At 38.8% G+C, this 27567-nt stretch overlaps 1 protein-coding gene across 3 annotated transcripts in view; it reads right to left on the bottom strand.

The window, feature by feature from the left end:
* Positions 1-27567, bottom strand: part of mtor (mechanistic target of rapamycin kinase) — a 387814-nt gene that overhangs the window by 272500 nt on the left and 87747 nt on the right. For all 3 annotated transcript variants that reach the window (XM_043675588.2, XM_087980582.1, XM_087980583.1), the window contains exons 17-23: positions 26248-26382; positions 20178-20307; positions 14801-15051; positions 10936-11022; positions 8341-8508; positions 4652-4764; positions 2356-2518 (exon numbers count right to left, since the gene is read on the bottom strand). In XM_043675588.2, the coding sequence (XP_043531523.1) occupies positions 2356-2518; positions 4652-4764; positions 8341-8508; positions 10936-11022; positions 14801-15051; positions 20178-20307; positions 26248-26382 (1047 nt within the window). The remainder of the gene's footprint in view (positions 1-2355; positions 2519-4651; positions 4765-8340; positions 8509-10935; positions 11023-14800; positions 15052-20177; positions 20308-26247; positions 26383-27567) is intronic.

Raw genomic sequence — 27567 nt, 5'->3', positions numbered from 1 at the left:
TTTATAATGCATACCATATCATTGTGCTGTGCATGCCTCATGACAATACTTTCCAAGTGCCGTGAGGCATTCAGTTTATCACAGAGCAACCTCTGCCAACTATCTTTTGAATCACTTAAATGTACAGTGTGAAACATTATTATTTACTGTCTACATTGAAAATTACCAGATATTGAAAGAAAAAAAAAACACCCTCAAGTAGTTCCAGACACATAATCAGCCAAAAATCAGCAGTTTTAAAGTTTGGCAACATTTAGTTAATTTCCATTACACATAACCAATAATAAAAAGGAATGGTTTCAAGGTTGTAATTCTAACGTAGGAGTGGACTGGAGGTTCAGTAATACTTATAACCAGTTCAAGATGCTCTCTCACGGTTCAGAGAACATTTGAATTCCTGATTAGACTTCACTCTTTCCTTCAGGAACAGGGGACACACTTTCAGAAAAAGGGACAGGACATTTAGGAATGAATAGAGGAGGAACATTTTCACTCAGGAGAGTGGTAAATTTTGGGGGCTGTTGAAGTAGAAGGGAGCAGGTTTGATAGATGAATTGGCCTAAATCTGATCCTGTTTCTCATCACCTTTTTGCCTATTAATATACAATGTTTATATGCTAACCTACCATTCACTGTTTCTCTATAATATGCCATATGATACATCTAATACCAAAGGTCACATTTAAAAGCAAATTGCCCTGCTGCTAAGTTAGCATTCACAAGTGAATCTAACAGCAATTTCACTTCACCCATCAATTTTACCAATTAAAATATAATTGATATTGATATATGCTGAATATATTTTCCTTTCTTAAGATCTTTGAAACAACAGAACTTTTCTACAATTGATGTATTAAGCAACAAGCACTTAACATTTGCTTTTCTGATTATTATTTTGGTTCTGCAATTTTGCCCTTGAAATAATGAAGCTGGTTTCAGTCCTGTAACTTGCAAATTGGCATACAGTTCTCCTATGCCTAGAACTAGAGAAAAATCCTAGGTAACAGAAGAAAAATGAAATTGCTTGTGCTCTGCTAAACTATGATTTGGACATGCCAGCGTTGGACTGGAGTGTACAAAGTTAAAAAGCACACAACGCCAGGTTATAGTCCAACAGGTTAATTGGAAGCACTAGCTTTCAGAGCGCTGCTCCTTCATCAGATGGTTGTGGAGTACACAATTGTAAGACACAGAATTTATAGCAAAAGTTTAGTGTGATGTAACTGCAATTATACATGGAAAAAAAATACCTTTATTGTTTGTCAAGTCTCTCATCTCTTAGAATGACCATGTTAATTTCACTTCTTTCATATGTAAATTACAAAACATCTTTAAAAAGTTACATTCTCAGGTTAACTTTAACAATTGGTGTCAGCCCAGATAATTGAAGGTGTTCGCCCCCTGTGTGCTGTTGTCTGTGCCATAACATTTAGACTAGTTCTAATCTAAAAAATGAGTTAACAGAGTCTTACATGGATACATGCAGTTTTTGAGCAAAGTACAATGTAACTCTGCAAGTACAAATTCAACCCACAAACATATATGTGCGCGCTTGCATGTGCACGTGTGGGGGGGGTGGGAGGTTGATATAAGTGCGAGAGAGAGAGAGAGAGAGAGAGAGAGGGGTCTAAGTCTGTGAGAGGATGCATGTGTCAGAGTGGGAGTGTGTGTGTCTGTAGGAGTGTGGGGCTGTCTGGGGTGGGGGGGTGTTGTGAGTGTCTGTGAGAGAGAGTATATATATGTGTGTGAGAGTGTAAAGGGTCTAAGTCTGTGAGAGGGTGCATGTGCGAGTGTCTCTCTCTGTAGGACTTAACAAACAATCAAAGTACTTTTCAATGTATAATTTCAGTTACATCATACTGTAAATTTTTGCTATAATTTCTGTGTCTTACAATTGTGTACTTCACAACCACCTGAAGAAGGAGCAGCGCTCCAAAAGCTAGTGCTTCCAATTAAACCTGTTAGACTATAACCTGGTGTTGTGTGATTTTTAACTCTGCTAAACTAAGTTACTTATCCCAGCATCAAAAACAAACATTCCAACATCACTCAATACTTTTGCTTTTATTAATACTGGGTTGAGATTGCCAAGCTCAATCCAATAGAGACCACACAGAAAGCAGAATGAAAACTCTTTTGTCACACTACTTGGGTTGGATTTATAGTCCCAGACTGAGAGATAAAACATAGCATTTCCTCAAGTTTCCATAAGCAGCTCCCAGTCACTGGCATCAGACCACAATTTACATACCTGAGGATCTGAAATGCATGTAGCTACATGATCTGAAATAATTATCATGTATAATTATTCACACCTATAGTTTAGGAAACCATGTGAAAAGAATTTGCTGTCACCTTTTTTCCAAGTTGAAACACCAATGAGGAAAGTGTGTCCATCGCAGTCTGACGCAACTCAGGAGTACAGTCAAGCGTGCGCACTATTGGATGAATAATCCTTGAGGCATAATCTGTGAAGTCCAAGGATTCTGTCAGACGATCCAAAGTCTCCAAGGCGACCCTTGTATGTGAGGAAATAAAATTGTTCCTCACAAATGTGGAACTTATTTTTGCAGTTTTTCCTTTCAGCAACAGTAATATTTGACCATAGTAATTATATATACCAGGTGACTATTATTTTACTACAGTGTAGGCTTGCCATAACATTCGTACTATCTGAAGATGCTAGATTTTTTCCACGAGTTTTACGCTGCCAGAATCAAGTATGGTGCAAGGTATAGAGCTCATATAGTTTTTTGGAATTGGATTTCAAAATAGGGAGAATGGGTATTGGTTACTTTTGTAAAGGATTTCAAGTTCACAGAGTCCTTCTAGATTAGTAGCCTAATTTAGTATATTTCACAGGGCAGCTGACTACAAACTCCTATAGTGGTAATAGAAACATGTTTGCTCTGCAACATTTAGGATAAGCAAACTTGCACAGGTTTTGTTTCCATGCCAGAAAAATCTAGGATGTGCAAGTTTTATTTTAATTCATTTCAGAAAGCAAGTTTTTCGAGTCAGTTCACAAGACACTACTGTTGACTTTATAAGCAAGTTTTGTTCTCTCCCAGGAGGATTCATGGCAGATTAAGGAACAAGTTATCTCCATAAACAGTATTAATTTGTGAAACATCCAAACTAGAAGAATTTGATTAGAAATTTGCTGATTGTTAGAACTGAGAAACTTAATGCTCTCAGATTTGCAGACAAGTACATGTCAGCAGATTTGGAAAGGACTCGTCAAATTGTCTCCACAATCTAAGACCAAGAAACTTGCAGTAGTCAGTTAAGTAGAACTCTACAGAATTGAGATATCATCTATGTTTTCTGGACTTGAGTCTCTGTCACAGATATCACCAGGAAATGGGTTGAAATTTCATTTTGCTATGTATATTAGATCTTGCTAATGATCTATATATAGGAAGCTCGCATTTTCTACATCTTTTTTGTTATAAATTACTATTCTATTGCTAAAAAAAGTTTGAAGCCTCTTATGAATATGTCTCAGTGATTAACCACCACATTAACCAACTAAATGAAAAATAAAATCTTGTCTATCAAGCCAGATTTCATTCTGGAATTTGACTTGACCAGTATTATCATCAGCTGGGACCACAACACAAGGTTTTGCTATTACCCTTGGTAGTACTTTGATAGCAGACTATGTATCAATGGTTTTAATTGGTGTAGGGAGGAAGTTTCTTCACCCGACTCTTCCCCACTACCACCCCAACCCCTCACACCAGCAATTCTCAATGTGTAAATTGAAAACTCGGTCAACAAAGCTGAAATCAGGCTTAGAAAGTGACCAATCTATTTTGGATTTGCAGTGACTAAAAGAAAGTTCTTCTGTGGAAGACTTGAAAAAAAATCACAGAATCTAAACAGTGCAGAAAGAGGCCAATTGACCCATTAAATCTGCAGCAACCCTCCAAAGAGCATCCAATTAGACCCAGACACCCACCCTATCCCTCTAACCCTACATTTTAGATTAAATTACTTACAGTGTGGAAACAGGCCCTTCGGCCCAACAAGTCCACACCGACCTGCTGAAGCGCAACCAACCCAGACCCATTCCCTTACATTTGGCCCCTTCACCTAACATTACAGGCAAGTTAGCATGGCCAATTCACCTAACCCTGTACATTTTTGGACTGTGGGAGGAAACTGGAGCACCTGGAGGAAACCCACGCAGACATGGGGAGAATGTGCAAACTCCACACAGTCAGTCGGTGTTTCTGACGCTGTGAGGCAACAGTGCTAACCACTGTGCCACCGTGCCGCCCTCCGTACCATGGCTAATTTGTCTCGCTTACACAACCTGTACTCTACAGGACAATTTAGCATGGCCAATCCACCTAACTTGCACATCTTGGGACTGCAGGAGGAAACCGGGGCTCTCAGCAGAAAACAAAACAGTCACACAGAGAATGTGAAAACCCGACACAGACAGTCACCTAAGGCTAGAATCAAACCTGGGTCCCTGGTGCTATGTGGTAGCAGTGCTAACTATTGAGCTACTGTACAAACCTGAATATCTCCATACTAATTTTAAAGAAAAATGAATTATGGATACAAATGACAGTAAAACAAATCGTATATTTGAATGGGCTTTAGAAAATATCAAACTGAAAATTTACTGTCAACTTACTTTCTAGGTCCGAGCGGTACTTCTTGTCCGTCAAACAGTTTAACAATTGGAGGGAGCAAAAGGTGCAGATAATCATCCAGATTTGCTCCAAAAAGCTGTATTGCATTTAGTAACTGCAAAAGGATGCATATAGTTTGAGGAAACACAACAAGTGCACTGACATTTTCATTATTATCATCATAATATTCTTTGTTACACATAAGCTGCCTCTGCCCATAAAGATTAGGTGACAAACAAAATCACTTTTTAAACAGAATTATTGTCCAACCTTTAGATTTTGGTGAGTTTGAATGTTCTTTTGTTCTGATTTACCCCTACTTTAACTGCGCTCTCTGTCTCTTCTCCATTTTGGAACTGAAGTCCAAGTGAGGAGATGTGCCTCTTGTGGAGTGGCTGGCTGTTTATAGAGAGACTGCAGAAAAACTAAAGGTAAAATCACCATAGTCCAAGCAGACCATAAGGCTGCTCTTTCATTGAAGAAACACGACTGGTAGGAAGCTTATCTTAAGGGTCACCACATCTCAGGAAAGGGGCAAAATTGAGAAGGTGGGACCTTCACAGTAACATGATCGACTTGCATTTCGGTGTTTTTCAAAACATTTTGAGATCATTTGCAGTCAACAAAGTACTTCAAGACATGTGTGCACTATTAGATTAGATTACTTACAGTGTGGAAACAGGCCCTTCGGCCCAACAAGTCCACACCTACCCGCCGAAGCGTAACCCACCCAGACCCATTCCCCTACATTTACCCCTTCATCTAACACTACGGGCAATTTAGCATAGCTAATTCACCTAACCTGCACATTTTTGGACTGTGGGAGGAGACCGGAGCACCCGGAGGAAACCCACGCAGACACGGGGAGAATGTGCAAACTCCACACAGAGTCGCCTGAGGCGGGAATTGAACCCGGGTCTCTGGCGCTGTGAGGCAGCAGTGCTAACCACTGTGCCACCGTGCCGCCCACGAATTGTGATGTGGGAAACGTGGCAGCCAATTTGTGCACAGCAAGCTCCCACAAACAGCTGGGGGAATCCCCCAGGACTGGGGATGACTATCTTCCTCCCTGGAGTTCTAGGTCCTGAGGTGACAGAACAGTCCAATCCAATGAGCCAAAAGATCTCATTCTGTACTGTAAAATTCTACGATGCTATGAACTGTGAAATTGCCTGAATAAACATAAGAATCTAGACTAGAGTTAACTTGCCCAGGACCATTACGCATTTACAAGGGGGCTATATAATTACTTAATAAAGGGGAATAAATATTTGTTCTACTAAATTACTCTCATCACTCAATAACATTGAGAATTTTAAACACAACTGTTTTCACATCTAGCAAACCCCTTATGTCAATAATAGAAGGAACACCCACTGCTGACACATAACACAGGCCAAGCCCAATCTAGTAATATGTGTAGTTTATTATGACTAAAAGGTAGTGGATTATGACAAATTAGTCATTTTTTAAAATTATGAGAAAGTGCAGATTTTTTTAATATGCTGTTTTCTGAAACTGCAATGACCTTACAATTTGGTTTGCTGGAAAAGCCAATCTGACTGAAAAATAAACATCAGTAAAGCCTCATGAATCCATGAGCACATTATGCATCATGAAGGTATAAGCATGCCTATTTTTAATTTCCACCTTTTTATCCACAAATGGCTTTGTAGGCAGTAATTGTTATGTGGGCTGCCGACTGTGTTGCACTTTGAATATGGTAATCATCATTTCTTTATTCTCCCTTGCATCATTTGAAAAATTGAATTAAATATACTGATAGCCTTCATAATTCTAAAGGAAGTACTGCAGAAATTGAGGCCGCATTGGTCGAAAAATTCCAGAATTCACTGGATTCTGAGAGGGTTCCATCAGAATAGAAAACTGCTAATATAGTGTCCCTGCACAAGAAGGAAAGTGACATAAAGCAGAAAACTATAGGCCAGTTAGCCCAACATCTGTTATTGGGAAAATGCTAGCGTTCACTATTAAGGAATATCAGGACCTTTCGAAAAGCTGAATGTAATCAGAGTATTTGTGATTTTGAAAGGAAAATAATGATCCTCAAATTTGCGGGAGTTCTTTGAGGATTTAACATGCAGAGTTCATAAAGGGGAACCAGCAGTTGCAGTATATCTAGATTTCCAGAAGGCAAGTGATAAGGTTATTGCACAAGATAGGAACTCACAGTATTGTGAATAATAATATTGATTGAAGATTGGTTAATATATAGAAGACAGTTGGTATTAAAGTTTTTTGACAAATGCAATTTACATTTATATTCACAACTTGGAGGAGGGAGCAGAATTTAAAGTATTCAAATTTGCTGACTATACAAAGACAGGTGGGAGGGCATGTTGTGATGAGGTTATCTGCAAAGGGATATTGACAGGTTGAGTCACTGGGGGAAAACATGGAAAATTGAGTTAAATGGGGAAAAGGGTGAGGTTACGCACTTTGTTAGGAAGAATTAAATGGGAGAGACTCAAGGTTTGTTTAAAGATTTGTAGATCAGGTGCCAGTTGTCGTAGTTGAGGGTATGCTCGCCAAGCTGGGAAGTTGATTTGCAGACGCTTCAACCCCTATCTAGGTGACCACTTCAGAGCTTTGGAGCCTCCTGCGAAGCACTGCTGTACTGTGTCTTCTGAAATTTATTTGGTTCAGTTTCTGCTGCTTCTGGTTGTTCATTGTAGTGGCTGGTATTTTGGGTCTAGGTCAATGTAATTGTTGATTAAGTTGTTGGTTGAGTGCCATGCTTCTAGTAATTCTCTGGCTGTGCTATGTTTAGCTTGTCCTATGCTTGATGTGTTGCCTCAGTCGAATTTGTGGTCCTTGTCATCTATGTGCACCTTGTACATACACACAGATGATAAGGACCACAAATTCAATTAGGGGATTGGAATTTAAAAATAGGGAAGCCTTGTTTCAATCATAGAGGGTGTAGGTGAGGCCATACTTTGAGTATGTATGTAGTTTTGGTCACTGTCTTGAAGAGAGAATGTACTGGCATTGGAGGCAGTTCAAAAGATTTTCTCTGCACTGATTCCTGGGATGGGGAGTTGACTTATCAAGAACAACTAAATAAGTTAGACTTTTATTCAGTAGAGTTTAGAAGAATGCGGAGTTATCTTGTTGAAGCATACAAGATTCTGAGGAAGTGTGACAGGGTTGATGTTAAGAAGAAGATGTTTCCACCAATGAAGAAATCCCAAACTAGGTGACACAGTATTACAGAATATGGGGACACTCATTTAAAACTAAAACTTAAAAGCATTTATTTTCCAGAGGATAGCAAGTGTCTGGAATTCACTTTCCCAGAGTGTTGTGGATGTTAGAACATCGAAAGTACTTAAAAGGGGAGGTAGATGGATTTTACAAATATCAAGGAGTTAAGAGCCAGGAGGACTTAGCACGCTAAGGAAATGAGGCCTTGTCAGGTCAGCCAGGATCCTATACAATGGGAGGGCAGGCTTGAGGGATTGAATTACCTACTCTTGCTCCTACTTCTTATGCTTTTAATAAGCTCCCAAGCATACTATTGGAATAGATAACAATAGTAATACACAAGAGTTTATTAAACTTTGAAAGCTTTTACAGCATCAAAATATATCTATAAGGGGCTGAGAGCATTTCAGTTACAAAACATCAGTTCCATCAGCAAATACAATCAAAACTCCAAATGGCTCACCTTGATTGTAACACTGCGACCTGAACTGGTGTCATGCATGAAGACACGAAGCATGTGAGGAATCAGTTGTGGCAGATAAAGCTTAAATTCTCCTCCTAAAGCCACAACAATCTGCTCAATAACCAGGATGATTGTATTCTGCATTTGGTTGTTAGGCGTCCAATATTCCTGCAAACATTTAAAGATAATTAATTTTATTGCACTCTAAATTCTTATTCTTTATATTAAAAAAGTGCATATTGAGAATAAGCTTAAATAATCAGTGAGTACACAGTCATCATTATAAATAAGTTATATTGTAGCGCAGTACTTTAAATAAGCTAAGTACTTCATGGCTACAACTTTATATCTAAGTATTAAAAGACTTGATGCAAGATTTCATATAAATTTGAGATGTGATTACTAGACAAAATTATAACATAAATTATAAAAATACTACAAAAAGAAAATACTTGCAAAAAAAAGTTAAAAATAAAAGGATGAAATAATGAACATACTGGAGATGACTACATGATAGCTATGACAGAAGCTTATCTGCAATGCACAAAAGCACATTTACGTGCAGGCCTTGGTTCAATGTCAAATGACAGAGTTTCATAACGAACACCCATCAGTCTTGAAAACCATCTAAAATATGACAAGTGGACAAGTAGAAGCTATGTTAAAAAGGGGAAAGCAATGCTCAACTGCATAGGAATGTTGAAGGTATACAAAACAAAAGCATTCACTTCACATCAGAGAGAATAATGAGTGGAGGAAGCACAATGAGTGGAGGAAGAGCAAGAACAGATAAAAAAGCACTACTATTCAATCTACTGTTAAAGAATACAAATTGACTTTAAAAAAATTCTAAATGTTTTGCACTGAATTTAATACCCTTCATATAAAATGTAAACAGGCAATTAATTCATAAATGAATGAGTGAGTCTATTTCCATCATATAGCACACAATTCAAGATAATTCAGTCTTGATTCAGTTAAAAACAAGTCCACTGAGTTGACAGTAATCCTACCAGCTTGGAATACTTCAGCAACATCATGAAATCTGCCTGGCATCCAGTATTCAAGGAGTGCTAGCATTACACCTAGCCTATATGGCAGAGATATGTCCAACGATGAAGTTCAAACCTCAACATATCCATGGAAATCATAACACGATTGTCATATAACATCTTCCTTTGAAATCAGGTAACTATAGATAACTTACCATTTTATAATATACAAATCATTTATATCACATCAGCTCGTATTATCAAAGAGTAACAAGAATTTTCTACTCTTGCACTGAATAAAATGCTTAATGCACACTTCATGTACAGAATCCGATGCTATATTTTTCAGTGTCTTTCAACATGAATATTATCTTAGTCTGACAGTAAAGAATGGGATTGTTTATTTTCTTTAACATGCTCATTTTCTTGTGTTTGACCCTTCTCTGAGGCACAGACCCCAATTTCACTTTTGTGGCTGTGTTTTTCTCTAGTGTAGACCTCAGTAGTAAGTGTTGAATATTCATCATACGAACTAATTAAGCATGATCCTATTCTCAGTTAACAACACATCTGTGCGTTTCCAGCAAGGTTTATTTTATTGCAATCATAAACAGGCAACTCAATATAGAATCACAGAATCATGTGTCCTTTGTCTTTGCTGACCAATAAACACTAAAGTACACTCATCCCATTTACCGCCACAGCCTACTAAGCCCTGTCTTTTTAAATGCTCATCCAGTTACCTATTAAAGGTTGCAAGTGTACCTGCCTGCACCACCCACTCAGGCAACATTTACTGTACTTCTATCACCCTTTGTATGAAAAGGTTTTTCCTCAGAACCCGTCTAAATCACTTGCTCCTCACCTTAAACTTATAGCAACCTAGTCTTAGACATGTCTGCCATGGGGTAAAGATTGTCATGTCTACACATCTCATAATTTTGCATACCTCAATCAGATTTGTCCCTCAGCCTCCTCTGCTACAGGGAAAACAACTCCAGCTTATCCAATTTTCCTCATAAGTGAGGTTCTGCATCTTGGTGAATCTCTTCCAGGGCAATCATGCCTTTCTAATAATATGGTGACCAAAACTCAACACAGTATTCCATCTGTGGCCAAACTAATGGTTTAAAAAGTTGTCTCATCTGACTGGCAATAAGATCACCGAACTCTCACAAGATAAGGATTAAACCTGTAACATCTTTGGTCTAAGTAGTTGACTAATCCATCAGGGAAGCACCATAAGTATTAATTTCAATGTAACCAAGTTAGAAACTGATTATGCAAAGGAATAGTAAAAAGAATTACATTAAAGCAAAATCATGCACATGCTTCAGATCCAAAATGAAAACAAATTGTTGGGAGATATTCATCAGGTCTGGCAGTATCTGAGCAGAGAAACAGTGTTAACACTGTGCCTCATGACTCTTCTTCAGATCATATCTGAGTTAATTACAGAGGGAATCCAAGAATAACCAGACATTAACAAAAATAAACACAAGAGTCACTCAGCCAATCTCAAAATTGAGGTCAAGAAGGATTAAGGACCAAGAACATAAAAAGTGGATATGAACCCAAATGACTAAACAATTGCAATACTCACTTTTATCAAAGCAAATATGTCATCCATGTAAGGTCGGATGTGAATTTTCACGAATGATACAAGCATTCCCAGTTGTTGGAACAAGAACTGATAAAGAAAACATACAATTATACATATGGTTTAGAAATAATCGGTTTTGCCCATAACCATTCTATGATTACATTCTACTTTTAAGTATTAAACTCAAAATTCTACAGTCCCAACTGATTACCAGTTACAAGTGTGTTGAATTATAGATCTGGGGAAAGCACCAGTCTGTCAGAACTTTAACCACCATGTTTAAATAGAAAATAATGTCAAAATTAGTAACAAACTCACAAAACCAAGCCTTGGATCATAACTTATACACGATGATTTTAACTAATGTCATGTACAGTTTTTAATCAAATTCTAAAACCAACTCTCCTCAGAACAGAAAAGTTACATCATTTCCATTTATGAAAAATAATGAAAGTACAGAGAAGACCCACTAGGATCTTGTAAGTGGTATACCTACAATATTAACTTCTCTTTTATTGGATGTTGACATACTTGCTATGTATTTGCAGATTTTGCAAGGATTTTTCTGTTTTTGCTACCATACTCGCATGATATATCAAAATTTATTTTAATTAATATTAAGAACACACCAAATTGTTTCCTATATTTAAAATAGCACTTTTAAGTAAACAAGAAGTTACTCTTACTCATCGCGTTAATCCTGCACTGGAAATAGGTACTTTTTAACCAACCATCAACATTACAGAAGATCTTCCTTTCATCTCCACTTGACATGAATCTGTTGCTTTAAATCAGCACTATAATCAAGACTGTCATCACAGTTGGTTACTGTTGACAACTACAGATGTCCAATTGCTTGTTTGTAGTAGGGAGAAGGGTCAAGGGCTACTTGAAAAAAAAAGGACTGCACGTGAAAGGCGAGTCATTTCCCCTCAAATATTCCTCCCTCAATTCTCATCAGGATAACATGGTTGATAAAGATGAGTGGTGGGAAAGAGCACATCAACAGAGTATTCCAGTCATAGAGATGTACAGCAAGAAAACGGACCCTAAGGTCCAACTCTTCCACACCGACCAGATATTCTAACCTAATCTAGTCTCATTTGTCAGCACTTGGCTCATACCCTTCTAAACCCTTTCGATTCATATACCCATCTAGATGCCTTTTAAATGGTGCAATCGTACCAGCCTCCATCACTTTTTCATGAAGAAGGTGGGGCGTGTGTGGAATGAGCTGCCAGAGAAAGTTGACCCTTATGGCCCTTTTAAATCTTTCCCCTCTCACCCTAAACCTATGCCCTCTAGTTCTGGACTCCCCCATCCTAAGGAAAATACCTTGTCTACGTACCTTATCTATGCCCCTCATGATTTTATAAACCTCAATAAGGTCACCCCTCAGCTTCTGACAATTCAGGGAAAACAGCCCCAGCCTGTTCAGCCTCTCCCTATAGCTCAAATCCTCTAACTCTGGCAACATCCTTGTAAATCTTTTCTGAACCCTTTCAAGTTTCACAACATCATTCCTGTGGGAGGGTGACCAGAACTGCATACAATATTCCAAAGTGGCCAAACCGATATCCTGTAGAGCTGCTGCGTGACCTCCCAATTCCTACACTCAATGCTCTGACCAATAAAGGAAAGCATACCAAATGCCTTCATCACTATCCTATTTACCTGAGACTCCACTTTCAAGGAACTATGAACATGCACTCCAAGTTCTGTTTGTTCAGCAACACTCCGAAGGACCTTAGCCATTAAGTGGATACGTCCTGCCCTAATTTGCCTTTCCAAAATGCAACACCACATATTTATCCAAATTAAACTCCATCTACCACTCCCAGCCCATTGGCTCATCTGATCAACATCCCGTTGCATACTGAGGTAATCTTCTTCGCTGTCCACTACACCTCCAATTTTGGTGTCATTTGCAAACTTACTAATTGTACCTCATATATTCACATCCAAATTATTTACATAAATGACAAAAAGTAGTGGAGCCAGCATCGAGTCTTGTGGCACAGCACTTGTCAGAAGTCTCCAGTCTGAAAAGCATCACCCTCTATCTTCTACCTTCGAGACAGTTCTGTAACCAAATACAATGTGGAGGAGCTGGTTTTGGACTGGGGTGGACAAAGTTATAAAATCACACAACACCAGGTTATAGTCCAAAAGTTTTATTTGGAAGCACTAGCTTTCGAGTGGTGCTCTGAAAGCTAGCATTTCCAAATAAACCTGTTGGAGTATAACCTCGTGCTGTGTGATTTTTAACCCTGTATCCAAATAGCTAGTTCTCCCTGTATTCCATGATCTAACCTTGCTAACCAGTCTCCCATGAGGAACCTTGTTGAATGCCTTACCGAACTCCATATAGATCACATCCATCGCGCTCTCTGCCCTCATTAATCCTATTCCTTACTTCTCCAAATTCTCATTCTTGAAGAAGGGCTTATGTCGATTCTCCTTCTCCTTTGATGCTGCCTGACCTGCTGCGCTTTTCCAGCAACACATTTTTATTCTCCAAAATCTCAATCAAGTTAGTGAGACATGCTTTCCCAAATCAGTCCTTGCTTTTCCAAATACAAGTAAATCCTGTCCCTTAGGATTCCCTCCAATAATGTGCCCACCGCAAATGTCAGGCTCACTGGTCTATAGTTCCCTGGCTTTTCCCTACAGCCTTTCTTAAATAGTGACACCATGTTAGCCAACTTCCAGTCTTCCAGGACCTCACCTGTGACTATCAATGATATAAACATCTCAGCAAGGTGCCAGGAATCACTTCCCTTGTCCTCCACAGAGCTCTAGGAGACATCTGATCAGGCCCTGACAATTTATCCACCTTTATGTATTTTAAGGCATCCAGTACCACCTCCTCTGTAATATGGACATTTTTCAAGATGTCATCATCTATTTCCCCAAGTTCTATAAAATCCACAGCAAACACTGATGCTTAGTATCTCCCCCATCTCCTGCGGCTCCACACATAGGCTGCCCTGTTGATCTTTGAGGGGCCCTATTCTCTCCTTAGTTACACATTTGCCCTTAATGTATTTATAAAATCCTTTCGGATTCTTCTCAACCCCATTTGCCAAAGCTATCGCATGCCCCCTTTTTGCCTTCCTGATTTCTCTCTTAAGTATACTGCTACTGCCTTACTACTCTTCTAAGGATTCATTCGATCTTTGCTATCTATACCTGACATATGCTTCCTTGGTTTCTTGACCAAATCCTCAATTTCTCCAGCCAACCAGCATTCCCTACACCTACGAGCCTTTCACCCTAAGAGGAACATACTTCTCTGGACTATTATCTCATTTTTGAGGGCTTCCCATTTTTCAGCAGCCTCTTTACCTGCGAACATTCACCCCCAATCAACTTTTGAAGGCTCTTGCCTAATATCATTAAAGTTGGCCTTCCTCCAATTGTAGAAGAATTGTACAATTATTCCCAGATTGGTTGTGCTAAGTTCTGTGGACTCTGTGGAGTTCTGTGAAGGATCAAAAATTGATTTGGTTCATTTGATCTTATCTGTTCAGCATGCTGAAGATAGTCTCCTCACTGTGGAAACTAAATTCATTAATTTAAAATAGCACCTCACCCATCTCCACATCCTAACTGATTGACATAGGTCTTGCACTTTCTTGTATTTAATGACCATATTTTCACAAGATACTGCTGTAACGTCTGAAAGTCACTTTTCTGTTATTTTCCTCATAATACAAGATCCTATTCTTTGGTTCTAAAATCTCTAGTACTTACAAAGTTGTTCCACAAATTCCAAGTAAGCACTCATAAGCATCAATATTTTTAAAAGTTCAAATTTCACAGATTAGTGACTCAAAATCATTTTGATCTACACTAAACCTACCTCTCGTGTATTGGCATCACAGACTCGAATGACATTCAGAAACGTGGGCATGACCTGAGGCAGGAACTGGACACATTTTAAACCCAGAGATTTGAAGATAAAGGTGACTGCCTGAACAACCATTGTATGGTGGTTTGAGAGCGATGTGTCTCGCAGGATACGCATGAGGGTCACTACAGCAACAGCTGGGTAGAACTCATCCAATGGCAAATTCCCCATATTCACCAACATTTCACTAGTGCTGTAATCAGCTATAATCAAGAAAATAAATATTAAAATTGTAAGTTATGTACAGCGAATTCTGAACATTAAAACACTGCAAGCTGTGCATGGGATCAAAAAACTATGCTGTCAAGCCCACATCCCAGTTACCTATACAGCAGTACCTTCACAAGCTATTTTTTAAAGCCCTATTTAAATCAAAATAAGAATTAATGTAAGGTCTGGATAGTATTGTACTTAAGTACTTCTACAACAAAGCATAACATAATAATTCAGCAGCAATGGGTGAATACATACAAAACAGACAATTGTTGATGTAACTGGATTTTTACTGGAACTGGAAAGCATACATCAACTAGCTTAACCTAACCACAAAAACAAGTTGTTTCAAATCCTCGTGAAACTCAACTGGTTGACTGGCATCCTTTTGAGAAGGAAACATGCTTTAGGGAGGTCCCAGTTACACACTAACAACTTTGGTTCTTAATTGCCTAGCAAGCTCCACTAGCATCTCAGGAGAGCTGGGAATTGGATATCAGCTACAGCTTTTTTTGGAATGTCCATATGACAAAACAACTTTTTTTAAAAAAAGAAGGAAGTATAATCTAATCAAATGAAACAATTACAATTTACCATTTTTATTACCACTACTTTATTGTACTTTATAAGTAAGAAAAATAAATTCCTTCCTGTCATGATGAAACAAGCAAAGCTATCAGCATGATCAGTTTGTACCTCAGAAAGGGGTACAAAAAAGGGGGAGTCTCTTATAGAGTCATAGAGATGTACAGCACGGAAATAGACCCTTCGGTCAACTCGTCCATGCCAACCAGACACCCCAACCCAATCTAGTCCCACCTGCCAGCACCCAGCCCATATCCCTCACAACCTTTCCTATTCAAATACCCATGCCTTTTAAATGTTGCAATTGTACTAGCCTCCACCACTTCCTCCAGCAACTCATTCCATACACTTACCATCCTCTGAGTGAAAAGGTTGCCTTCTGGGTTTCTTTTATATCTTTCCCCTCTCACCCTAAATCTATGCCCTTTAGTTCTGAACTACTCCACCCCAGGGAAAAGACTTTCTCTATTTATCCTATCCATGCCCCTCATGATTTAAAAAACCTCTTTATAAGGCCAAGCCTCGGCCTCCGATGCTGCAGGGAAAACAGCCGTAGCCTATTCAACCTCTCCCTATAGCTCAAAGCCTTCAACCATGGCAACATTCTTGTAAATCTTTTCTGAACCCTTTCAAGTTTCACAACATCTTTCCAATAAGGAGGAGACAAGAATTGCATGCAATATTCTAACAATGGACTAACAGTGTCCTGTACAGCCGCAACATGACCTCCCGACTCCTGTACTCAATACTCTGACCAATAAACGAAAGCATACCAAACGCCTTCTTCACTATCCTAGCTACCTGAGATTCCACTTTCAAGGAGCTACAAACCTGCACTCCAAGGTCTCTTTGTTCAGCAACACTCCCTAGGACCTTACCATTAGGAGTATAAGCCCTGCTAAGATTTGTTTTCCGCAAAATGCAGCACCTCACATTTATCCGAATTAAACTCCATCTGCCACTTCTCAGCCCATTGGCCCATCTGATCAAGATCCGTTGTAATCTGAGGTAACCTTCTTCGCTGTCCACTACAAGTCCAATTTTGGTATCATCTGCAAACTTACCAACTATACCTCTTGTGCTCACATCCAAATCATTTATATAAATGATGAAAAGTAGTGGACCCAGCACTGTGGATCCTTGTGGCACTCCACTGGTCACAGGCCTCCAGTCTGAAAAACAACCCTCCACCACCACCCTCTGTCTTCTACCTTTGAGCCAGTTCTATATCCAAATGGCTAGTTATCCCTGTATTCCATGAAATCTAACCTTGCTCACCAGTCTTCCATGGGGAACCTTGTCGAACACCTTACTGAAGTCCATATAGATCACATCTACTGCTCTGCCCTCATCAATCCTCTTTGTTACTTCAAAAAAAACTCAATCAAGTTTGTGAGACATGATTTCCTATGCATAAAGCCATGTTGACTATCCCTAATCAGTCCTTGCCTTTCCAAATACATGTACATCCTGTCCCTCAGGATTCCCTCCAACAACTTGCCCACCACCGATGTCAGGCTCACTGGTCTATAGTTCCCTGGCTTGTCCTTACCACCTATCTTAAACAGTGGCACCACGTTAGCCAACCTCCCGTCTTCCGGCACCTCACCTGTGACTATCGATGATACAAATATCTCAATAAGATGCCCAGCTATGTCAATTAACATCGGGTTTCAAACAAACTCAAGTCAGAGCAATGAAGCTTGCCTCAACTGAGTAAAAATGCAATGAATTTAGAATTCAGAAAAGTTAAGGCAAGAACCAAAGCAAAAGCTGCTTTAATCGGATATTAAGCATATTTCGCAAGTCAGCTACATGCATAATGGCAAAAACAAAAGAATTGATGAAATGTCTTAATTAGCTACATTTTAGGATAAATTAGTTTTTTTTCTTCTTGATAGCTGGTTCTGAAGTATTACTTCAGAATAATGAATGTATTACCATTACAAAAACAACAGAATTAAAACAAACTTACTATGGTTGGAGATACCTGATTTTTATACTTGTTTGGAGTCACTTTAACTTGCTCAGGAATGATGCGATATCGTGACAGAGGATTAACAGAAATTTGAAACTGTGACTATAAACCAAACCCAAATTCCACCTCAGAACTCAACTAATTGCAGCTACTCACAAAATACTTCCTGGCAAATAGTTTGTGTTACCATTGCTATTGCCAAAAATTCTTGCTAAAGAAGTACTAATAACTAAGTTTCAAATCTTTCCACACATTATCCCAACATATCGTATTAGATGGAGGCCGTTTAATGTTAATACCTCACCAGATTGTGACATCATATGCTACATCGTTTATAATTAATACGAAGCTTGATTTCCTGAAGTACGTGTGGATGAAATGAAATTAAAAAGGTGTATCCAAGGTGCATTTGAAGGCAGATAAGGTCAGTACACATTTACACCCAGTTGTGGAGTGCTGCCTGTGCCATAATTTATACAGATCACCTGTTCATTGTAGCCACAAAGCTTAATTTCTTTGGGTGAATTCTTCCTCTGGTCAAAAGTTCAAAAGGAAATTAGTTTTTGATCGCTGTTTTGACGACCATTTACATACAAGCATTGCTTGCAACAAGATGATCCTCTTCATGGTTAAGCAAAAATCGTTCAAGTCACCAGTATGTTGCACTAATTTTCATTCATGATATTGAAGAAGAAAATGTCAATCAAGTTGACTTGTTTCATGGTATTCCATGTACATGAGGAGTTTGACTTAATTTCTCACTGATCTCCAAAGCTAATCAGGCAACAGTGTATACAACAATTTTCACAAGTAATGTGTCTATTTTGTTTATAGAAAGGAAGATAAATATATTTTAATTCAGTAGTTTACCCTATTATGTTGCAAATTTATTTGGATCCAAGTCACAAAACTGACTTTAACAATTAACTACTGAGCTGTTTAATAAGTGTAATTAAGAGTTTGAAGTTTGAGTTTAAAAAAAGGTTCTGGTGATATTTAAGGCTTAAAGCTACAAATAACATTATCTAAGTGTTAAACATCACACTCTGTGGATCTCATGCAGAGTAACAAAAACTTCAATTACTCAATCATAATTCCTACATTTAAATGAGTTAAGCTAAATTGATAAGTGGGAAAAACAGGAAAAATTAAATCCTTTAATTTCATCTGTTCAGATGCTTTTTAAATGCAATTCTTGATTGATGGTGACACATTATACTTATAGAGTACAGTGTAAGCTACATAATGTGACATTGATGAGGAGCACTTTGCCAGGGCTATTGCACCAAATGGTGTTTAATGGCTTCTGCTGCATATTATCACTGGGGACATTGGTGGCCTAATGGCATGTGATCTGAGTCAAATAGCCTGCAGCATTTGGATTTAATTTATTCGTGAAGATTGGTTACTTAGTAAGAAACTGGAGAGCTATGCTGCTGGCATGACAGTATATTTTGCTAAAAATTTATTACCATGACTCTACACACTGCTCTTTTAGTTAATGAACAATGTAGGCTCAACATAAAAGGGGAAGGGAAAAATGAGAACATATATCAAATGAAGAGGAAAAAGACAGCAACACTCTCCATTCCTGGAACACAAAACAAATTATAATGTAAAAATATGAATTTGCGTAACATCTGTAAGACCTAGACCAGAGATAGCTGATTTTGTCCTGAATGTCTTGGACATATTAACTGTACAACAAAGTTTCAACTTCAACTCAAAAGAGTTAAGAATTTTTAACTTTATTGTTTAAAACGGTATTAGTTTCAAGAAGACACCCGGTAGTAAATATACCCAGAACAAGAGAGATTAAACAAAGTAAAAAAAATTTAGAATATGCTTAAAATAATATTGTGATGAGGTTACAGTCAACAGCTCAGAACTTAAGTATTAAAAAAAATTCTTGAAAGCAGATTTAAACACAACGCATTGGTGGTGTTTTGGCATCAACTTTAGCGAATTAAATAACAATTGAAGTACCACAGGAGAAGCCTGAAATTCTTTTAATTTCATTGTAGAAAAATATTTAATAATAGTGCATCTAAATTTCTAATATACCCAATGTTGAGGTATGAATGAGTCTACAAAAGAATTTCTTTATCTTTAAATTTAGAACGGTTCACAAAAACAATGGATAAAGATGATCAACAATTTATCAATATTTTTATGGATAAAGTGCTAACCTTGAAACATTATTGCTTTAGCAAATAGGTCCCAAATCTACAGATAACTCCCATCCCAGAATTGTTCGGAGCCAATGTTTAGCTTCACATAAAAGAAACAAAATCTGATTTTTGTGTTAAGTTTAATGTTTCACATTTAATCCCACAACACTTTACAGAAGTATCAAAGAATGCTTTGATAGTTTTGTATCTTAGTTGATCCAAAACTAAAATTTTAATGCAATAAAGGTTAAAAACAAACAGTTGAAAATAAATAAAAATGCGAAGTGAAGTGACTATTCATTATTTATTATTAAAATCAGTATCAACCATACTCTCAGGTCAATGTGAAAAAATAGATACTTAATGCTAAACACATTCATACCTGAATCCTGGTTTGATTTAGATTCCGACAGACTGACAGCAGAGGCATCACGCGACTGGTCAATCATCCCAATATTAACTTTGTGCTTGTACGGATCTAAGGCACCCAATAGCCCCAACACACGGATAGCCTATGGAGTAAAATGTGACATGTTCACTGTTAAAAATGAAAAAATTATCTTAGGGATAATTTTCTTGACAGGTTTTGAGATGGAAACATATAAAACAGGAATTGGTTACTTAGCCTCTCGAACGAACCATGCGCTTGATCATGGCTGATCTGAACCTAAGTCCATATGACTTTGCCTCTTCCCCTTAATATCTTTTGTTAATAAAAATCTATCAAGATTGGACTTAAAATTCACAAATAATCTAGCATTTGTGGAACAGAGTTGTCTCAAACTGCTATCACCCTTTGTAGATATGTTTCCTAATTTCACTGCTGGAAGTCCCAGAAAGTTGCTGTACTTTTTAAACTAATGCTCAAATAGTAGAAATATAATTTCTATCTACCAGAGTTGTTCTAAATTAATAATATATGTAACATTCCTCCTAACATCTTGTCAACTTGCATCACAATACTTCTTAAACCTTTTAAATTCCAGGGAATGGCAATTTGTGCAATTGTAAATAAAGGCAGAGTGGTAGATAGTTTCTACATAGATTTCAGCAATACCCTGAACAAGGTTCCACTTGGTGGACTGGTTAGTAAGTTCAGATCTCATGGATCCAAGGACAGCTAGCCATTTGGATACAAAATTGGATTAAGGGTAGGAGAAAGAGGGTGGTGGTAGAGCATTGTTGTTCAGACTGAAGGCCTGTGACTAGCGATAAGCCGCAAGGATCAGTGTTGGGTTCGCTGCTGCTCATCATTGATGCAAATAATTTGGATGAGAATATTGGGAGGTATGGTTCGCAATTTTGTGGATAACACCAAAATTGATGGTTGAGTGGATAGTGAAGGCTTTTGAAGAATATAACGGGATCCTCAACTAGGTTTTTTCCCCAGGGCAGGGGAGTCCAAAATAAGAGGGCATAGGTTTAAGGTTAGAGGGGAAAGATTTAAAAGGGACCTGAGGGGCATAGAGGATAATGAATATATAGAATGAACTGCTAGAGGCAGTAGCAGAGGCAAGTACAATTACAAGACATTTAAAGACATTTGGACAGGTACACAGGTAGGAAAGGTTTAGTGGGATGTGAGCCAAATGCAGGCAAGTGGAACTAGTTCAGTTTAAGAGACCTAGTTAGCATGGACAAGTTGGGCCAAATGTTCTGTTTCCATGCTTTCCGACTATGTGTCTATAACAGTTATGCTTGCTTTTCATTTTCTTATTAACAGATCTGCACTTAAACATGTCAAATCTCATTCAAATTAATTTGTCTTATGCATGTGTTCCTATTAAAATGATATTTTGTTCTTTGCAAAATATGAAATGTTAAGTAGTAACAGATTTTCCAAATTTGAAAACTCTAATTTCCCTTACTCCATCGCTCAACTGATGGACTGACCAAGATCCTATAAAGTGGCTAAGAACAGTGGGAAATCAGAAGATTGGGAAGGATACAAAAGCAAACAGAGGATAACAAAGAGTGTAATAAGAAAGGAGAGGATCAAATATGAAGGTAGGCGAGCCAGTAATATTAGAAATAATAGTAAAAGTTTCTTTCAGTACATAAGAAACAAGCGACAGGCAAAAGTAGACATTGGGCCACTTCAAACTGATGCAGGAAGCCTAGTGATGGGAGATAAGGAAATAGCAGGAGAACTAACAAGTACTTTGCGTCAGTCTTCACAGTGGAAGACATGAGTAATATCCCAAAAATTAAAGGGTGTCACGGGGCTGATTTGAGTATGGTTGCCATTACGAAAGAGATAGTGCTAGAAAAGTTAAAAAGTCTTAAAATTGATAAATCTCCTGGCCCCGATGGGATACACCCTAGAGTTCTGAGAGAGGTGGCTGAGGAAATAGCAGAGGCATTGGTTGAAATCTTTCAAGAGTCACTGGAGTCAGGAAAGGTCCCGGATGATTGGAAGATGGCTGTTGTAACCCCCTTGCTCAAGAAAGGATCAAGGCAAAAGATGGAAAATTATAGGCCAATCAGCTTAACCTCGGTTGTTGGTAAAATTCTAGAATCCATCATTAAGGATGAGGTTTCTAAATTCTTGGAAGAGCAGAGTCTGATTAGAACAAGTCAACATGGATTTAGTAAAGGGAGGTCATGCCTGACAAACCTGTTGGAATTTTTTGAAGAGGTAACAAGTAGGTTAGACCAGGGAAACCCAGTGGATGTGGTCTATCTAGACTTTCAAAAGGCCTTTGATAAGGTGCCACACGGGAGGCTGCTGAGCAAGGTGAGGGCCCATGGTGTTCGAGGTGAGCTGCTGGGATGGATTGAGGATTGGCTGTCTAACAGAAGGCAGAGAGTTGGGATAAAAGGTTCTTTTTCAGAATGGCAGCCGGTGACGAGTGGTGTCCCGCAGGGTTCGGTGCTGGGGCCACAGCTGTTCACATTATATATTAATGATTTGGATGAGGGAACCGGGGGCATTCTAGCGAAGTTTGCCGATGATACGAAGTTAGGTGGACAGGCAGGTAGTACTGAGGAAGTGGGGAGGCTACAGAAGGATCTAGACAGGTTGGGAGAGTGGTCCAGGAAATGGCTGATGGAATTTAACGTGAGCAAGTGCGAGGTCTTGCACTTTGGCAAAAAGAATAAAAGCATAGACTACTTTCTAAATGGTGAGAAAATTAATAAAGCCAAAGCACAAAGGGATCTGGGAGTGCTAATCGAGGATTCTCTAAAGGTAAACATGCAGGTTGAGTCCGTGATTAAGAAAGCGAATGCAATGTTGTCTCTTATCTCAAGAGGGTTGGAATATAAAAGCAGAGATGTACTACTAAGACTTTATAAAGCTCTGGTTAGGCCCCATTTGGAGTACTGTGTCCAGTTTTGGTCCCCACACCTCAGGAAGGACATACTGGCACTGGAACGTGTCCAGCGGAGATTCACACGGATGATCCCTGGAATGACAGGTCTAACATATGAGGAACGGCTGAGGATACTGGGATTGTATTCGTTGGAGTTTAGAAGATTAAGGGGAGACTTAATAGAGACATACAAAATAATACATGGCTTGGAAAAGGTGGATGCTAGGAAATTGTTTCAGTTAAACGAGGAGACTAGGACCCGTGGACACAGCCTTAGAATTAGAGGGGGTCATTTCAGAACAGAAATGCGGAGACATTTCTTCAGCCAGAGAGTGGTGGGCCTGTGGAATTCATTGCCACGGAGTGCAGTGGAAGCCGGGACGCTAAATGTCTTCAAGGCCGAGATTGATAGATTCTTGTTGTCTAGAGGAATTAAGGGCTACGGGGAGAACGCTGGTAAGTGGAGTTGAAATGCGCATCAGCCATGATTGAATGGCGGAGTGGACTCGATGGGCCGAATGGCCTTACTTCCACTCCTATGTCTTATGGTCTTAAGATGAGAGTATAACCCGATGGGATTCTACAGTCTTCCAGCACCTGCTAGAAGAAGGATATTGTTAAATAGGAAAGAGTTGAGAAAAGATTTACCAGGATGTTGCTGGGAATGGAGAATGAAAATTCTAGAAATAGGCTGGGACATTTTTTTCACTGGGGTATCAGAGGTTGAGGGACGACCTTATAGTGGTTTATAAGACCATGAGGTGCATAGATAAAGTGTTTGGAAGGGTCTTTTCCAGAGTTACAAATTAGGGGACATATTTTTAAGGGGAAAGGAAGTAGTTTTAAAAAGGACATGAGGGACAATTTTATTTTTATACAGAGATTGGTTAGTGTGTGGAATAAACTGCCAGGGGAAGTGGTGGATACAGGTACAGTTAGAACATTTAAAATACATTTGGATAAGTATTTTAAAAGAAAGGTTGGGAGGGATATGGGCCAAATGCAGTCAAATGAGACTAGCTTGGTTTGGGAAACTTGGCTGGATGGACTAATTGTACCAAAGGAACTCTGTGTCCATGCTGTGTGACTCTATGACCATGACCTGTTTAAGCGATCACTCTTCCCATTCAAATCTGAACTGGAATCTCTGGTAGACCTCACAAGGAAGCTCAAACTTGTCCTCCTTTAGAAAGCATGTATCTGCAATTTTCAACGCATGCTTGGATAATGAATGAGCTGGAGGAATTCAGGCTGATTTCTATCCTCGCTACTTTCAGAGATTTGAGCAAACCTACTGTTGCTATGCCTGACATCAGCTAGCTCAGAACAAACCAAGAATTAAATTTTAAATTCTATCAGTTCCGATAGCTCAAACCACATTAGTCAGGTATTCATGCTGAGCTATCAATGGAACCTATGCTTTTAAAGTGGGAAAACTGTGAAGCAATTTCTCAGACACAAACAACATAATGAATGAGTATTATGCAGCTGACAATTATGTTAACTTTGTACTTTAAATCCAAAACAGCAACAAGATGTTCATTTTTCAAATGTGGATCTGTAATTTATAGATGAAACACCTAAGGCAATTTTCTTGGCTTGCCCTGCAGGGCCGATGACCCATAGTTTACACGTTCATAAATTGTTCAAGTTGTCAGGAATCTTCATTTGTTTAATATGTTGTGTTTACCCACTTTACAAGAGATCCTTTAAATACATACAAAGGATGCTGTCTGTGTAGCTCCAGAACTTTAATGCAATTATGTAGGTGCAAAACTTCAATGGGTTTGCTGGTAACCAGCTACTCGATTGATTCTTGTTCAGTCGCTGAAGTAGCAGTTGTCAAAGTTATATAATCAGAGCAACCAGACTGAGTTTTTGCTGACCATATGTTCAGGAGCAAATCTGTTAACAGCAATTTACTTTTTTTCATACAACCTTTACAAATTAATATAGATTCATTCATCTATGCCTTCTGTAGATTAAACTATACAGTCAACTACTCACAACATCATTATGCAACACAGGCGGATAGTTACAAGTTTACACCTGGAGATTTTCTACATACCACAGTCATTTAGTGGTAGTGTAGTAATCATCTGGGGTTGGTGGAGGTCATATGATGGGAAAACAAGAAGTCAATTAAGTCATTTCTGTGTTGCTTTCATGTACTTGCTAGATGTTGACTTAAGATTGGGACCAAGGACCAGGTAACATGTTTATTGATCACATTCAAAGTCTGGAGATGATAGGAACATAGGAACAGAAATAGAGCATTTAACCCACTATTCACTACCCACTGCTTCACTATTCAATTGGATCATGGCTGATCATCCACCTCAGAGTCATTTTCCCCTCATTAACTCCACATTCCTTGCAGCACTCGTGCTAATTTTTTTCTTTTGTGTAGACATCTAAGGTCCGTGCACAGCAGCAACTTCTGGAACTGGACATTAGTTCAGTAAGCAGCATAGTACATCAATCACCATGAACAGACACTTGGGGCAAGTGTGTGCACAAGCTGCTTAACTTAGAGGGAACATAAATTTCTGGAAGCTAATTACATGAAGAAACCAATCAGTTACAGTCTTGTACATATTCAAATTGTTGAGGTCTCACAGTTCTCTGAGGAAGAAAATTCCAAAAATTATGTCTAGTGTGAAAAAATCCTTCCTCTTTTGAGTTTTAAATGACCTACCCTTTAATCTGAAACCATGGCCCATAAATCTAGAATCACCAACCAAGGAAACCATCCTATCTATGTCCACACGTCAAGCCCTGTGAGAATCCTGTAAGTTTCAGAACGGTTGCCCCCACATTCTACAAGGCTCCAGACAACACAGGTCCAATTTCTTGAATTAGATTCATGGCATGTACTGTCTTCAGGAGGCGGAGGAATAAAATACCAAATAATGGGAGAACCTTCATTATGGAAAATCTAGATCATAATGTGGCATCCCTATCTCTGACAGGCACTCCGTCTGAGCATAGGGTCATGCAGCAATTGCAAAGGCAATCATTTGGGATCTCTACTTTATCAAAAAGATTGCTACATTCTTTCAAAGAAAAGGATCAGATGATTATACCTAAATCAATTACATAATGGCAGCCTATACTTTTATATGCTCTGTGCCTTACCTCTCTCCGAATGCCTTGGTTTTGTTCAGTCTTAAGAAAGTTCAGTAGAACTTCAAGGAGAGATGGATATTTCCTGTATGGTTCTACCACATACCCTGTGCAGGCAACCTGTTGTCCTAAGGTCCACAGCGCCACCTGTCCAATTCACACAGGAACAACAGCAGTTAACCTTATTTCTTGGACTGCTTTCAATAGTAGTATTATTTATTTCAGCAGTACACTTAATTTTAAAAAAGAGGGACAAGAGGTACATAGAGGAGAAGGGAGCAATGGAGAGAGAGGTGGAGGGGGAGGAAAATGTGGAGAAAGGAGAGAAGAAAATGCAGGACGAAAGGGAAAATAGGGAGAGAAAAGGGGAAGCAATGGAGTGTGAGGGAAAGAAGGGGAACTTGGGGAAATAGAGGAGGACGACATAGGGAGAGAGAAGGGAACAGAATAGAGAGTGACAAGAAAGCAGCAAAATAAGAAAAATTGTTTCAACAAAATAAATCATGAACATAACCATTAATTTCCTTTGCATCAAGACAACTGGAAAGTAGTGTAGTTTTAACATATTGGTTTAGTAAGCCAAAGCTCAGACTACTGATCTAGAGGCAAGAGTTCAAATTCCACCATAGGAGCTGAGGACATTTAAATTTAATTCATAAAATAGTAGTAAAATGTCCAGGTTAGGTGATTTGGCCATGCTAAATTGCCTGTAGTGTTAGGTGAAGGGGTAAATGTAAAGGAATGGGTCTGGGTGGGCTGCTCTTCGGAGGATCGGTGTGGACTTGTTGGGCTGAAGGGCCTGTTTCCACACTAAGTTATCTATATCTATACCTATATCAGTAATAATCTCATCTGTTTCCTTACCCAATCTAGCCTACATATGTCTCCAAATATACACATGGATGACTCTCAACTGCCTTTTGGTATGCTTTCCTTTATTGGTCAGAGCATTGAGTACAGGAGTTGGGAGGTCATGTTGCTGCTGTACAGGACATTGGTTAGGCCACTGTTGGAATATTGTGTGCAATTCTGGTATCCTTCCTATCAGAAAGATGTTGTGAAACTTGAATGGGTTCAGAAAAGATTTACAAGGATGTTGCCAGGGTTGGACGATCTGAGCTACAGGGAGAGGCTGAACAGGCTGGGGCTGTTTTCCCTGGAGCGTCGGAGGCTGAGGGGTGACCTTATAGAGGTTTACAAAATTATGAGGGGCATGGATTGGATAAATAGACAAAGTCTTTTCCCTGGGGTCGTGGAGTCCAGAACTAGAGGGCATAGGTTTAGGGCGAGAGGGGAAAGATATAAAAGACACCTAAGGGGCAACTTTTTCAA

The sequence above is a fragment of the Chiloscyllium plagiosum genome, unplaced genomic scaffold, assembly GCF_037043375.1.
Source record: "Chiloscyllium plagiosum isolate Xiang-an unplaced genomic scaffold, Cpla_swu_hap1 HiC_scaffold_37, whole genome shotgun sequence".
Lineage (NCBI taxonomy): Eukaryota > Metazoa > Chordata > Chondrichthyes > Orectolobiformes > Hemiscylliidae > Chiloscyllium > Chiloscyllium plagiosum.
Note: the sequence above shows the minus strand (reverse complement) of the source record. Positions and strands in the feature narration are given on the sequence as shown.